This window comes from Triplophysa rosa, linkage group LG12 (assembly GCF_024868665.1).
Source record: "Triplophysa rosa linkage group LG12, Trosa_1v2, whole genome shotgun sequence".
NCBI lineage: Eukaryota > Metazoa > Chordata > Actinopteri > Cypriniformes > Nemacheilidae > Triplophysa > Triplophysa rosa.
This window is the reverse complement of record NC_079901.1, coordinates 9,901,827-9,918,727: the sequence shown is the minus strand read 5'-3', so window position 1 is coordinate 9,918,727 and position 16,901 is coordinate 9,901,827. Positions and strand designations below refer to the sequence as shown.

Below are 16,901 nucleotides of genomic sequence, written 5' to 3'. Positions count from 1 at the left end.
CTTTGAATACAAGACTTCTTTCTTGACTTTTAGCTTTAATTGGCATTATCTATAAAGAGCAAGAGTGGTGCTCTTATGAACCAGTCGCAGGCCCGTCAAAAGGCACACGTCAAACTCTTTTCTTATGCTCAACACTTTTGTGCTTGATAAATCTCATCAAAGCATGCAGCGTCTTCTTTTTTTCAGAAAGATAACGATTTAGACAGATAAATCTCGAGCAGTATCATGTGCAAGCACAGCAGTAATGCTGATTTATTTACCACAAAGATGCAGATACTGTATCAGTTAACCTGTTCCTGTGCCCTGCGCTTCACAGAATGTGTGTGACTACAGATCGCATATCAGAGCGAATTCAAGAATGCACAATAATCTCTCAAACTGAATCACTTAATGCCTTGCTCACAAAAATTAAATTGTTTCATAAATCTAAAACATTCTTTTCAAGAAGTTTACCGAGACTGTCAACAACCCAAGGACAATGTCTGTTTACTGTACACACAATCTTCTACACAATAACATGTGATGGCATGTGCTATTGGCCAAAGGAAGTTGATTTGGGTGTTTCAATGGACCTTTATCTGTGAGAAACCGTTTTTTGTATGAAGTATTTTCCCTAAGAATGGGGCTCAGAGGCTGTATTCAGAAAACATCCTGCAGATTAAGAACTGTTTGTGAATCTGTTCGGCCTGTACAAAAATCACAATGGAGAATATTGAGATATTGAGTGGCTAAAACACTGCAGCTCAGAGCAAACATTTGTTTGTTTTTATTTCTTTTCTCTTGTTAACTCACTCTTATTTAGTAACACACACAAGGCAAAGGCTGATTCTTGATCACTTCCTAAACAATTCAGCTTTTTTAAGTTTTGAGTAGTAAACGTTGTTAAGAAACCAGCTGACTCAGCAACGTTCTTTCTCTCTCTTTCTTCTGAATGTCTGACTTCCCCTCTCCTGGCCTGACGTCAGAGTCCCACCGAGATCAAAAGAATCAAAAATGCTTCTCAAGTGCTTCAATTCAACAGAAACCCGAGCCGCCTCAGGGAATTTCATATGTAGAAGACTGAGCGTTTGCTGCTTATTGGTGGTGAGCGGTCATGAATGAAACCCCAAGGATGACAAAAGACCTTTGACAGATCAAAACAAAGTTCCCAGATATGTATTTAAAACACTATAGCACTATTGCACTAATGAAAATGCATAGCATTATCAAAATATAACCATATGAACTTCAAATATACTGTATGAAACCATAATAAAAGCTGTACTTGTTTTTATTTGTTTTATTAAAGGACAGGAGATGCATGTTGTCATTAAAACACCAACAAGGGCGTAAAACCAAATTCTAAGAATATTTCAGCTCGTGTACATAGTAAACTGCCCCGAAAGTGTTCTGATCATTAATTTGTAATATTTTGAAATAAGAAAAAAGCACTTTTACTTTGTAATGTCTCACCAACCAGCAGCCAATGTCACAGTTTTTTGTTTTCCAAACTTAAATTTGGATGCCTGGATGAAGGATGTGTGCAACATTTGGTTCAGTATAATTAGACAGAATATAATTTTAAAAAAGGTTTATTTGCAATAGTCAAATAGTCCTGTTTTAAACTAACACCAGAGACAGTGTTGCTGTGTCAGGCTGTTAAGGATGCTCGAACAAGTCATGTTTGCACTTTTTGGTCTAAGTCAACCTTAACTATGTTACTTACAGTTGCCTCTGTGCATCATCTTTAAAAGATGTCATAGCGGCTAGTGGATGTCAAGTGTTTTGTTTTGCTGTTGTAGAGGCCAAGTGGTGGGATGGCAGTTACTATGGTACCACAGATGCAGCCTCCTGCAGTTTGCCACCCACAAAACCCAGCACCAGCCAGACACCTGTACGCCCATCACATCACCCTACAGGAGGTGCCCAATGGACCAGAGTACAGCCCCAACGGTAAGACATCACAGTGTTAGGATGGATTTTTTTGTTCTATCCGGGGGCTTAAAGGAATAGTTCAAACAAAATTCTTTTTTTTCATCATTTGTTCACCCTCATGACATCCCAGATCTATCTGAATTCTTTCTTCATCTGAACACAAAAATATTTATTAATCCATGGATTACAGTTAAGATGTCTGTATGTCCTTTTTGGACATTTTTTTTGTCTTCAAGTCTCTTTTTGGATGAGAGTGAGTAAATTTTGGAGAGAATTTTAATGTGCAAACAAAAGTCATGGGCTGATCAATGCACTATCATTTTGTCTGCTTTGTATCGAATATTTTTCTTTTAGTAAATTCTAAAAGTTTCATTAGTAAATTTTTTTCCAAAAATGAAAACTCAATAACCCCAAATGTTTTTTATTGCATGTTTTAAGTATGATTCTGATATGTTGTTTGACTCTGAAATGCATCATGAAATAGACATTCGAGTTTAATGCGAAAAAATGTGCAAGTTAAATGCCCGATCTAGTAAAGGTCAATACTCCTCTAACACAATGTAAAGTTCAGGGCCATTTGGCGTAAAGCACACATTTTTGTGTGTGACTGAAACGTACATATGTACACAACCTCTTTCATTTTTGAGGAGGAGGAAACTACAAGGCATCTGGTAAAGGCATCTCTTTAGGGTCAATGTCCCCATTAATTCCCCAGAGAACAATGTTTTCTCTGCCACACTCACAGTATGTTTAAGTATGTGTGTGTTTTTATTTGTGTGTGATGCGAGATGGGGGAGGCAGCTGCGTGCTCTGCATTTTTTCGTCCAGGACAATTTTTTTTATGTTTATTCAAAATGAGAACATTCCACCCAGTTTTGACATCAGCCTCCCTGCTTTACAGAATGATATATGGAAACACCAGCGACATGCGCCATGAACGTACAGAATGTGTATAAATGTGTTTGTGTTGGAGTTAATCCAGCGTTGGCACCAGTTCTCGGTTTACACCTCCACGCAGGACACAAGGCCACGAGGGTCCAAGGGCGCATGGCCTCAGCAGCGGCCATCGTTTTCCCAAGCCTCGGGGCCCCTTGGGGGATTGCGAGGGGAACCGGGCCGGGTCGGGTTTGATGGGATTTGCTGATGTTTGTTGCTGGAGACGATCACCAAAGGCCTCCAGCTTCGCCTGCTTAGGTTGCACCACAAACAATGTAAAATGGAAAAAATCGACCTTCTGAACTTTTTACTCCGAGGTGTTGTGTGGGGTGAGCGCTGTGGATAATCTAATGTTTCATGTTTTATTTAATCTGATGCGCCATGTGTTTAGGAGGTTAGATGCCTGGTTTCTAAGAGAGACTCTTTTTAAGTACTCAGTCTCGAGGTAAACCGTCAGACACACAGCAGAATCCAGAGATGAAACAATTCGGGTAACGGATTGCTTTGTTTCAGTTGTTGCTTTAGTCACGGGTGAGGCAGAGTCATGTGTAAAGTAGTGAAAGAGCTTGCCTGTGCGAGACGGTAACCTCAAAACAGACTCTTGAACTGTCACTCAAGCCACCGCACCTAAAAACCGTTGGACTGCTACAGATGTTAGTCAGACTGAAACGGGACGCCCTCCCGTTACCCAGAAGTTCTCATATAAAGCGGTTAGTCTAACTTTGACCTTATACGTCAATAACAAAAAGCTTGACTGTTAATAATACGCTTTTTTTCACCTAAAAAGTGATGCTTTGTAAAATGTATAGCAAGGGTTGTTGTCTTCAGCATGGTCTGAGATTGCTGACCATCAGTACACTATTAATAAAGTAATAGTAATTGCAGATGAAAAATGCATTTTAACAAGTATAGTTTTGTTAACCCACTCACAGCTTAAAAGCCAAATTGAAAGCATCCAAATTGCATGTGAAACTTGTAAAAAAAAGGTATTATACTGAAAAGACTTTTTTAGCGATTGCCTGCCACCTTTTGTGCATACATTGCATTTACTGTACATATAGCTCAACGTTTCACAACTTTGTATTGTTTTTACTTTGCCACCACTTGCTTTATACAACAATCAGTCGCACAATCGCCCAGTCGTGCTCTGTTCGACCCACACCAGTGGCCACGTGCAGATTCAACACTGTTTGGTCCATGAAGTTGAAGTGATAGTTCACCCAAAAATGATTTGCTCCCTCTCTCGTCATTTCAAACCCGTATGACTTTCTTCTGCAGGACACAAAAGAAGATATTTTGAAGAATGTTGGTAACCAAACAACGGCGGTACCCCTTGACTTCAATTGGTTTTGTGTCCATGCAATAGAATACGTCACTGTTCGGTTACCAACCTTTTTTAAAATATCTTCTTTTGTGTTCTGCAGAAGAAGAAAAGTCATGCAGGTTTGAAATGACAAGAGGGAATGATGGCAGAATTATTATTTTTGGGTGAACTATGCCTTTTATGCCTTCATGGACCAAACAGTGTTAAAGCTGCACGTGTCCACAGGTGTGGGTCGAACATAGGACGACTGGACAAATTGTGAATGAAACTATCCCTTTAAATGTTAATTCAACGCTGTCAACTCTGTTTTTGGTTCACAACGACATCTCTTTTTCCGTCATTTTGACGACAGCAAAATATTTCGGAAAGATGTGACTAAACGTCGTTCCTCCTACTTTCCAATGAGTAGACAGGCTCTCCATAGAATTCCTTTGACTCTACGATTTGGCTTTGTTGATGTTTCGACTTAGGTCACTTCTTCCTCTGACCTTTTCCATCCAAACCAATCGCATGCGAAAACCTCCCATATTAGCTTTAATAGCCTGACTTAAGACACTTAATTAATCAGTGCCATATTCCTGCATATGACGAGGTTGAATTTGTCTCCATGAGCTAAAACAACACGCACGCTCCAAACTTATGGAAAATTGGGTCGCCCTTCGGTTCGCAGGTGTGCTGTGAAACATGACGTGCGACACACCATAATGCACACAGACACGCGCAAACGCCCACATGCTTCAGACAGCTTGGCATTGGTGCACCGTTCCGCATAGCTGTACCTGTCTCACATCTGTAGGCTGTAGGCGCAGGTGCCGGCAGTTAAACCAGAGACGGGCTGTAAACGGCTTTTGTGCATTACACATATGGGACCTACATGTGGAGTAGAAAAGCTTGTGTCAGTTTTCTAGAGTGTGTCACACGTTGTTGCTCCAGAAGTCCATCAGAAAGAAATAATGATTTGTTTGTGTATGAATTCTTAGTTCTACAAAATCGACAAAAGAAGCTGTGTTTATTACTTGACATGCACAGTATAATTTGTCTGACACACTCCGTGTGTGAGTTCCTTTCTTCTGCAAAACACAGAAGAAGGTATTTTGAAGAATGTTTTTAACCAAAAACCGTTGGTCCCCATTGACTTCTATTGTATGGACACAAAACCAATGCAAGTCAATGGGGAACAACTGTTTCCTGTTAACAACATTTTTCGAAATTTCTTCTTTTGTGTTCTGCAGAAGAAAGAAAATCATACAGCTTTGAAATGAGAATAGGACGTGAAAATAATGACAGAATTTAAATTTTAAAGGTGAACAATTCCTATAATTGCACTTTTTTCTTTGCAGTTTTTGATATATTACCAATGCTGAATACAGTTTGAGACAATGTTGAGATCCAATGAACAAGAAAAATCTCTCTTTTTGCTATTCATTTGAATTATTTGCCATCTAGGGGAACGCTGAATGTCAATCCTGCTTGCCAGAAAAATTCCACGCAGTCTAGTTCACAAAACATACACATTTACAGTGTTTCATTGCACCATTTACACACACACAAATACAAATACAGAACATCCCTCTCAGACACATTTCAAACTACACATTCCCACATCTCCATCCTTTTGATTCACACAAACGCTGTGGACGCCCACATCAACTCTTTAAACACACACGCCCAACAGCAGCACATTGACAGCTGTGTTATGGAGCTCTGGGACCGCTGGCTTACGTTTTATGATAGGTGATTTGACAACTGGACAGCTGAATGGAAGGGAAATTGCAGTTCTAATAATGAAGAGTGCGTATGGGTCTACACACATAAGATGGTGTTGTGCACAAGCACCTTGCAGTTTGTGTTCGTGTGTGAGAAGGCTGAATCTGTATCTTTGTATATAGATGTGTGTGCGTTTGGGGGAGAGTTCTGTCTCTGATGAGGGGCACGTCCTCGCGGGCCAAGGCCCATTTTTTCTGGGTTAAAATAAACAGATGACTGGCGAGGGTCTGGGGGTTATGGGAAAGGAGGAAACAGTGATGCTAATCAGTTCTGCACACACTTCCCCCAACTGTAAAACAAAACAAGAGAGAGAGAGAAACACACAGATAGAGCGCGAGAGAGAGAGAGAGAATTTTTAGCGGTAAGTGCGCATGAGTGAAAGTTTAGAACTGCAGCTCTACTTAGCAAAGTCAAATGTCGAAACTTTAGTTCCTCTTCAAATAAATGTATTTCTTCATTACGGTTTTCGTAAAAGGCAATCCGTGTAAAATGATATTACAAAATCAAATTCATAGGCAACAGTTTCACAAGCAGAACCTTTTCAGGAAATTCAGAATGTACAAAATTAAAGAAATAGTGCAGCCCAAAGTGACTATTCTCCTTTCTGTCAAACTCCATAATGTGAGTTTGATGTTTTTGATGCAAAACTTCCAGCAACAGTAATACAATGTAATGCAATGTTTTAAAAAATCTGGAATATGCTATAACAATGGTGCTTTAAAGGAGCAGTGTGGAGTTTTTAGCGGCATCTACCAGTGAGGTTGCGAATTGCAACCAATGACTTGCTCCACCGCTCACCCCTCCCTTTCGAAGGACTACGGGGGCTGACACAGGACTAAGATGTCATCACATTTTCGCTTCTTTGCTGAAGGAGATAACGTATTTACAAAACAAGCTCTGTAGAGCAGCAGGGCTCTCCTGTTTTTGCCAAGTGGTTGATATCCTTAGGGCAACATCATGTTTACCCTGGGACAACATTTAAATCAACCAATCAGATTTCAGAAATAAGTTTACAGTTTATTTTAAATTTAATCTTCCAACCAGGATTAGGTGCTTCTAGACCATTGTTTTTCACTTATGATTTCCCTCTGATTTTAGGGGTAAGTTATGGTTAGGGTTGGGGTTTGGTGTGGGTTTAGGTTTTATTTATAAAAATGTTGTCCTTAGGTCAACAAAATATGTTGTCCTGAGGACATCAACCACTTGGCAAAATCAGGTCGAGCGTAGAGCAGTTTGTCTGTTTAGGGCTACTGTAGAAACAACATGGTGAATTCTATGTAAGAGGACCCGCGGTGATTGTAGATAGAAATAGCTCATTCTAAGATAATAAAAACATAACGCTTCATTATGTAAGGTCTTTATACACCTCTGAACACATAGTTATGTAAATTATATTAAATTTCTGTCAGTAAATCCTCCAAAAAATGACACACTGGACCTTTAATATTGTATATCTATTTTGGAGCTTGTCATTACATGGAAGACTCCTCAAGTCTCTTTCATATTTTGCAGATACACAAACAGCATACAGGTTTACAACAACAGCTGCAATACGTGGATAATAATGATTTATTTTTGGATCATTGATTCAGTCCATCTGTGTATCTTGGCATTCCTACAGTAATTGTTGGATTCATAGAGACTTAAGGCCTCTGACCTCTCAGATCAATGGACTGACGTACAGCAGCACTGTGGCCTGCTGTTAGTGAAGGCAAAGGATTTGCCTACTTTGTTAGTGTGTGTGCGTGCGTGTGTGTGTGAGAGTATATGTGTGTGTACAAGAGAGAAAGACTGGGATGCATATGCTTAGAGAGGGGAGGAGGAGAGAGGGCGTGATGGAGGGATGTAATTTAATTTGCCACACAATGGGTGAATAGCAGACACGTGGTGGAGCTAATGGACGAGAGAGATGTCCTTTTTAGCTGTGCTAATTGATAAGACAGAACTTAGCCATTATTGAACCAAGCCCCCTCCCTTCTATGGATTCGGCAGGGACACCATTGGTAAACCCCCATTCTCATTAACTATTCTCTTAGCACACACACAAAACAGCCTCCACCATCAATACACAAAGACAAATGTGTCTGCGTGATGTGTGTGCGTGTGTGTGTGTGTTTGTTGATCTGTGAACGTTACATTGTTTAATAAAGAAATATCAGCACAATGTGATCACAACTGTATTAATGTAGTATCGTTTCAACAAACATGTGGCGGAGTAATACAAACCAGTAAAGTTTTCTTCTGGTCATATATCATTACTTTTAAAAGACGTCTCATTCGATAAGATTCTAGGACTGGAATTTGTGGTGTGTTTTGGAGTTGTGGTGCGTTTTGATGAGAATAAGTAATGCTATTCACACTCATATTGTATGAGCTACTGTATATGGCTGTGGGGCTGCAGGTGTTATATGTTTTGGGAGACAGAAGAACTGTGTGCAAAGTTTTTTTTATTTTAGTACTTTTATTAATGTGTTTTAGAGTGACATTTGTGTCCATCAAATTTAAAGAGCAAAAACAATCACTATGTATTTGTTACATTGATTATCTACAAACAGACACGCATATATAAAATATTATTGTTTTTATTTAAAGCTGCGATCTAAAACCTGCAGCTTTACTTATATTCAGAACAGTAAGTTTATAATTATTTGACTTACATATCTGACCATCAAATTAAAAGAGCGAAAACAATCAAATGCGTACTATTTTTTGTTAAGTGTTTGATTATCCACAAACAGGCATGTGCACTCTGTGAGAGATGCGAGACCGGTGTAATGCACAGCTGACACTCATTATCACTCGAGCCACCGGCCCTGCGTCGTTCCCTCACAGCTCTTGTCCCGCCTCCCTCGTCACAATGTGTTTATCTGTCATGAACGATTTCACAGACTTTAATCCACATAAAATAAGTAAGCTGCATTTTTATGTTTCAAACAGAGATGGCGACATAGAGTCAAAAGTTACGGATTGCATCTTTAACTTTCTGTAACCATGATAGAGAATGTCATGCATATACTTTACCCAGCCTGATTTGAACCGTTGAAACCATGACAACAGCACTGTGAAGATCAGGGAGGCAAGTCAGCAGTGTCAGCACCAGTATCTGACTGAGAGGGTGGCTTCATGATTGAAGCATAATGAACTTCTTAACACAGCCGTGTTCCTCTCCTCAGGGTAAATTCCCAAACAACTATGAACAGTTCTGAGGCTAAACACATGCTTCCAGTAAGTGTGACGGGACATAGCGCGGGAGCGAGATGTGTTTTTCCTTTGCTGTATCCTGGAAACTCCTTGTTTTGGGGAGTCAACAACATAAGACGTTGCTCGAGATCCAAGTTGGAGAATGAATGAATTTCGAATTTGTGAATCAAAACCAAAACTCCCCCGTGTCCGTGCAGAATTTCTTATAGTTCCAAGAGCTCACATAACTTACAGGGGTTTCTGAGAAATCCTATTACCCTGCGATTACCTCAACACCAGTTGTAGCTGAGTCAAGATGGTGTGGACATGTAATATTACCGTTATGATATTTTCCACTTATGTTGCGGTGAGTTGTGATGAGTATAACGTAACTTTATTCACTGATATATTGTTTGAGCCATGCCGCAGTGATGGTATATCATATGGAAAATGGTATTTGAGACCAAAGGTGTTCTGTTTTTGTGATTTTGCCGTCTGCAAACATAATGAAAAAAAAGAAAGCATTACATTTTTCTGAACATTCAGCATTTTTAGCAGACTTCAGAAACCAGTTTTGAGACAATGAAAACATTCATGGATCAAGTCACTCCAAATACAGCCATTGTGAAATTTAATAGACTGAAAAAAGGTAAAACTAGTAAAATGGCATCAAAGGAACAGAGCGTGACAGGCTGCAGGCTGGACGTAGGCCTCCATTCTTATAAGGAGAAAAAGAGCCACTCAGCAACCTCTGGCTCTGATATTAGTCAGCAACCCCATTAGTCTTAATGGCCGCCTCTGGGCGCTAGGGAGCCTGGTCTTTCCTTTTAAAAGTACGTACAAGGAGCTCATTAAGACTTAAAACAAAGAGTATTAGTGAGAGGGGGTGGAGAGAAGGAGTGAATGATTGACTGACAGAAGGGAGAGAAGCCCCGACATCACCTCCTTCCATTAATGTGCCCTCCCCCTTCAGGCTCTCATTGACGGGCTCCGACCACAGAAGCTCCATAAAGGCCCAGCCATTTCCATAATCGCTCATATCTGTCAGATGAAACACTATCCAGACAGCTTAATGGACATTGTGTAGAATCCCTGTTTAAAAATCTATACCTAATCAATAAGGCTGGCTCCCGGCACCATTTGGAGATGCGTGCTGCCGTACCTGCTGCTCTGTAAGGTAGCTTAGTATTGACCCGGCTAATAGGGTTATTCTGGATACAGAGACCTGCGCTGGTCACGTTTGGACCCAGTTTTCTCTTCGTGATAAACACGGCGGGTCAAAATGAGTTTTACGGAAACACAACGATCCGTCGTGACGTAGCTAAGTGTTTCAGGCAACCGTTCCCACACTTGTCAAAAACGCTGGGCGCCACTTAGGAAACAAACTGATCAGCACATGAAAATCGCAAAGGCAATCTGTTACCATGGCAGCTTATTAACTTAGAGCAGTGGCAGGCCCTCAGCCCTATCTCTCTGCTACCATTCAGCACCTTTTTAGATGCGAGTAAATCTTCGCTTAAATCCATCAGCGGAGTGATTCGATTTGTAAAACTGAATTTGATCTGTTTGTGTTAAAAGCATAGGAGAAACATATATTAATGGTGAAAAGCCTATTATATATGAACCATAAATTAACTTTTTGACATTTGACGTACATTACGTATTTGTAATGTCTATAAAGCGCTTAATGAGCATCTTTTATGATTATTACAGGAGTGAGCTGTGGATGGTATGGTGAGAAGATCCTGCTATTCATTTTTTACTGATCTAGTCAAGGTGGGCAGGAAACACGCAGAGGTGTTTATGAGGGTTGGACTGAAGTTATGAGAGCGCCCGTTACTTTCAGATCATTTGCAGACGCGCCTTTTTATCCCCCTTTGTTCCTCATGCAGCTTTAAGCAGATTGGAGCACTTCAGTCAGAGTTAAACTGAGCATAACATCAGCAATTCAGAAAGACGAATGAGATACTAAAACATGATCCAGTGGCTTACACTGTTTATCAGTGTTTTTAAATAGACTGAATAGTTTTCTTGCCCTGGGCAGCTTTCCTTGAGAGTGCGAAGTGTGTCGCATTCATCATTTGGAGGTCAACTCGTCTTTTGAAATCTCCAAAGAACAGCAAGTACATGGATGTTTGTGAACTAATACTCTGATATGACACTTTTAGCAGATTGCATCAGTGGGGTTAGGCAACGTTTTTACTAGTGCTTTTTCTTAGCCTGAAGAAATTGCTCAAGACTGTTCACTCAGATAATGGACAAGATGTGACCTCAGTTTCTTTGTGTAATTGTGTTCTTTGCCAACATCAGCTCTGCTGTATTGAATAGACTCCTGACAGTAAGTGAAGCGAACAACTGGGAAGTTCCCACAATGGTTCAAGTGGCAATTGTGGGCAAAAATTGACCAACTTCATTTTATAGCTCACAAGTATATTAACAAATGGTGACAATACATTTAGGTGGAGTTTTTTGTGTTTATATAAAGGTATTAACACAGCAACCATGTCATAACATGTTTTTTTGAGGATGGCAATGGCTATTTTATCAAAAGAGTGATCTACACAATGATGTTAAAGTGCTCATATTCAGTAAAAGTATCATTTTATTATGCCTACATTGCTTACGATACTAGCGAGATATTCATTTTGTCTTAACTATACTATTTTAACTTATAAATTAGATTAGGAATGATTTATTTTTAAATTTTCATTTGTTTAATTCACATACTCAAACAACCATAAACAATGTCGGATTTGTCCGCCAGAGGCGCTGTGCCTACGCAAAAAAGCGACGCAAAACTAAAAACAAATGTATAAACAACAAAGCTGTATAGGCTACTGCAGGTTTACACCCCTAGTCCTGATCAAGTCGGCGTTTTTGTCGTGTCGAGTTGATATCAAAGTAGACAGGGCATAACTCTGAGGGTACGACAGCAGAGTGGTGTGTAATTGAATTGTAGTGAATCTGCGCGTAACACCGCCCCTTCAAGCGGGGATCAGCCTCTTCCGCGCCGCACACAGATCCGCCCTGACCGGGCTAACAAACAGAAGAGAGGCGATGAACGAGTGATTGAGATATAGAGGGAGAGAGAGGGAGAGAGAGAAAGAGAGAGCGAGGAAAGGACACACATCAATACTTCAGATATCGGATCGTGTTAAAGGGAAAACCTGTGTAAATCCTGAGAGACTTGAGGCACACATACGGACTTTGGAGAAGAGATTGGGACTATCCTAGAGGAGCACATACAACACAGAGACATTTAAACAGACTTTAGACATTAAATGCGTGACCATGACGGCAGCTGTCGACATGAAGCCGTTAACAATAATTAAATCCGAAAAACTAGACGGTAAGTAAACGCGACGTTTTCTCGTTTTTCATTCTCGGTTTGGTTGTGTAAAATGTGTCTTGTTCAGTTATGAGTAACTTTTGCGAATATTGAAACCATGCATACGTAAAACCTTTTTTAAGTCAAAATAATAGTGTAAGAAACACACGCCTTTTGGTGTCAAGCGACAACATTGCTTTAAATCGATGTAAAACACGCGTTGTCGATCTAACGTTAGTCTGTAAGTACAGACAGGTAACGTTATAACATATGTTTATATTCATGTTACTCTATATTCGACGCTCCAGATGTGTAGGCTACTTCGTTAATGTTTGTTATGCAAACAATCTGCGTTAAATACTGTAATGTAAAGTACTGTATGCATAGTATTGTATTTACACTCGTTTGTACAGATAAAAATAAAATGCATGCGTAAAACCGCACTCGTGTATTGTAAAGTTGAATGAAATAAATGCAACGTGTTGTTTTAGAAAACATTTTTATTCAAATATACTTTGGGGTTGTTAAAATGTTATAATTGCGTGCATGTGGAGGGTCTGACAGCGAGCAGATGTTGATGCCACACGCAGCCTCTGATGACATGACAGACATTTGCGCTCTCGTGCAGTCGCGTCATTTCATGCATGGCCAGCGGCTTCACATTTGAACTTTACCAGTCATTATTATAGTTTATTGAGTACGAAAACATTGCGTCCTTTATTGTGAACACGTTTTTAGTATTTGCAGATCTTTTTTCATCGCTTCAAGCAGATGTTTTGGCGATCTAGCACTGTTATATGTTGCTTAATGTCATAGTTCTCCCTCTCTCTCTCACATACACATACACATACACATACAAACAAATATGTCAAAGCAGGGATATTCCCTCTTGGCTAAAAATGGTTGGTCAGTCTCAACTGTATGATGCTTGATGTGATGCTGTCTCACTGTCCATTCATACCACATCCATTAACCCCCACCGCTGACTGACCCATTCCTGCTCAGGAGGGGCCGCATGCCTGACCAGGGTTTAGGGAGGGAGGGAAGATGCCATGCTGGTTATGCAGTCAGCACTCTCACACTCCTCCTGTGTACTCCTGTGGACAGGAATATGGCGAGTGTGCGAGTGGGATGTTAGCGCATGCCTTGTCCTGGTGTACTTTCACTCTATGAGAATATGACCCTCTTGTTTAGCCCGGAAGGACAGGGTGAGTTCAGTGGCTGCTAGTTTCCCTATGATAAAATGCTGACTGACTCAAGCCACAGCTGGTGGCTATACACACATCATTCCAAACTCCCTACCTCTCACTTACATATATACACACACACACACACACACACACACACACAGCATCACCAGCTGTTAATACATCACGGAAAAAATAATCACCTTTTCAAGCATGTCAGAACGAAAGTTAAACCTGAGGTTTAATGACTCCAGTGTGACGTGTAAGATGTTATATGAATCATTACCGAGCTCACATATTCGCACATGTACACTTGCACGCTCTATTTCTCACACACTTTTGCAGACTTTACAGATGCAGACTCTTAAGCGTGGCACGTTCGCAAGAACAAGCTTTGACACTTTTCAACAGACACAATGCAATAACGCACATGCCAGGCTTTCTCCCGCATGGAAAAATGGTTTAAAAAGTGCTTATACGTGCAGCGAGGTTGCCAGAATACAACGCTATCTTGCAAAACTATTTATCAAGACGAGCTCCCTCGAGTTCAGTCATCCGTAAGTGTTCAGGCCAGGGTGAATGCAGCTCACCGCTCAAGACTGTAAACTTCTCGTAAGACATGTTTACTACTGGTCTGGTGCTGCAGTCTTCCTGAAAAATAGATATGTGCACCTTGTGGGTACGTTTGACAGGTCGACACATGGTGTTTGTGTGTAGGAGTATAGAGCTCTGCAAGCTGGCACAAATTTAGTTTCCAGCATGTGTGTGTGTGTGTGTGTGTGTCGGAAATGTGTTGAGACCGTAGACATTAAGCACCTGATCCCAGTTTGTATTGGGTCGTAGATCAAGACAAGCAAGCAGTGTCATGAGAAGACAACGGCTAGCACAGACATAAGCCCTCTCTCCCCAATCCCCCCCCTTTGCGTTTTTGACTGTGTTTATACAGAAGTGATGAATGGTTGAATTCAATCAAGAGTCACACAAAAGTTGTTTAGAGTTCAGTCGAGATTATCTGATTTAACTAGAAGACATGTAGTGCATGAGAGGACAATGGGGGCTACACAAGAATCGGGCAGTCAATAAACACGCTTGCATTTGTTAATAGAGTTGCTAAATGAGATTGTGTGTGTAGCTCAAATGATCTCTATTTACCAAAGAAAAAAAAAACTGAAAGAGAGAAATGTTATTGCTCTTTGATGCCATTCTCAGTTACTGTATGTTTCAGTTAGTATCTATTAAAATTGTGTCGAAGAAATAAAAAGTAGACAATTGTCGAAATACATGTTAAATAAATGTAGAATGTTAAAAATGTGAATTTGGGTAAATTGATGAAAAATGTTTGAGTTCATATTAAAATTTTCAATAATCTATAATTCTCAACTCAGTTTGTGACATTGTTGAGAGCATTGTTGCTCTCTCCATTTAATGATATTGTTGTCGAAATAATTGAGATATCAAAGGAATAGTTCAACTTCAAAATAATAATTCTGTCATCATTTACTCAACTCGTTGTCATTTTAAACCTGTGTGATTTTCTTTCTTCTGCAAAACACAAAAGAAGATATTTTGAAAAATGTTGGTAAGCAAAAACCACTGGTCCTCTTGACTGCTATTGAATGTACACAAAACCAATGCAAGTCAAAGGTTACCAGCGGTTTTCTGTTAGCAACATTCTTCAAAATATGTTTTTTTTGCGTTCTGCAGAAGAAAAATAGTCATACAAGTTTGAAATGACAAGAGGTCGTGTGACTGATTAACATAATTTTTACTTTGAAGGTGAATTATTCCTTTAAGGAAAACTCATCTATAATTTTTCTTTCTTAAGGGAACGCACTGCCGATCTGGAGCAAAAAGTGTTTACATGAACATCAGAATATACTAGTCAGTTGCTAAAGAGTCCACAAGTCATTGACCAAGATTAAATCAAGTTATGGAGTTGCAGATGTTTAAACAGCCTTATGGGTCAACGCTAAACCCATCTTAATATTTAAACGTCTAATACTTTCTATACAGAACAAACACTGCTGTGCCAGAAGCCCTCAGCATCTTCAGAAGTCTGTGCTTTGAAATGGGAGTTGTCAAAATGCTTGACAACGGGGCCACTCCTTTCATCTTTGACCAAAGACTACTTAGCACAGTGAAATGAGTCAGCAACAACATGAGAGACTGCCAGGGGTCCCTCCCACTCATTTGTGCCTAGTAAAAGAACCATATAGAAATAGCCGTCGATGAGAACTTTGCCTCTTCCCTTTCTCTTTATTTCTCCCTCTCAACTCGTGTCTTGCTCAGGGTTCAGTGTTCAGTGAGTGACAGGAATGTTCGACAACTGGGTGGGCTGTCTGCTGCCCTCTTTTATCTGATTAAGACGCTCCACTCTCATCTCGAACCCCTGCTAGGCCGGGGTAAAGCAGAATCTGTGCATTATCAGGTGTGGTGCACAGCAAGCTTCTAGATACTATCCTGGATTCCCGTTGTTACGTAATGGATACATGCAAAAGGTTTCTGTAATGTCAGCCTCTTCTGATTTTCCCTAGGCCTGTGCATGCCTTGCTACCTGACAGCTGTGCAAACATGGATCTGGGCAATCAAGGTCGGTCTGATGTGGGTATCTGACGTAGCCAAACAAGTGACTCAGTCTGAATACAGTTTTTATAGATTGTCGAAAGGGCACGAGTCACTACGAAAAGTATGCACTGACATGAGGTGTAGGGCGTGTTGAACATTGAGAGGTAGCAGGATTAATATTTGACACTCAGAATTGATTCACCAGACTGGGAATGTCCATGGAAAATATTGCAGTGCCCCGGGCTGAGATGAAACACTGTTAGATCGGAGACAGAATGTCCATTGGTTAAATGACTCCCTTGTCAGAAATTCTTTCTGGTGGACGCACATTTTTATTGTTCCTTTTAAAGCTTAGTCATCAAAGGGTGACGGAAGGTCCTACCTTTTATTCGTTCAAGGTATTGGCCGTAAACAGCGCAAACAGACACTTTCTGAAGCGTTCCGTGCGTCAGAATGACCGAGCGATACGTCAGAGATATTTTCTTTGAAAACTTTCTCAACCCAATTCGCTGTTGAAGTTTGAAGTCGTGGCGAACGGTTATCTCTGGCCCTGATTCTCTGAACTTCAAAAGACCAAAACAAAAGCAAAAGACACAGCGTGTCCCAGAGCAGGGAAGAAATAACAACCAGGGTGTCTTTTTCCAACGTTTTACAGCACCATTTTCTCCCCTGTGTTCCATGTGTCTCTCGTCTGTGGGCC

General features: G+C 40.4%; 1 protein-coding gene across 5 annotated transcripts in view; it reads left to right on the top strand.

Moving 5' to 3' along the window:
- Positions 1-16,901, top strand: part of ets1 (v-ets avian erythroblastosis virus E26 oncogene homolog 1) — a 40,857-nt gene that overhangs the window by 7,298 nt on the left and 16,658 nt on the right. For 3 of the 5 annotated variants that reach the window (XM_057348145.1, XM_057348143.1, XM_057348142.1), the window contains exon 3: positions 1,782-1,932. In XM_057348145.1, coding sequence (XP_057204128.1) covers positions 1,782-1,932 — 151 coding nt within the window. Of the gene's footprint in view, positions 1-994; positions 1,084-1,781; positions 1,933-12,059; positions 12,471-16,901 lie in introns of those variants that run through there. The other 2 variants (XM_057348146.1, XM_057348147.1) reach the window with 2 other exon arrangements.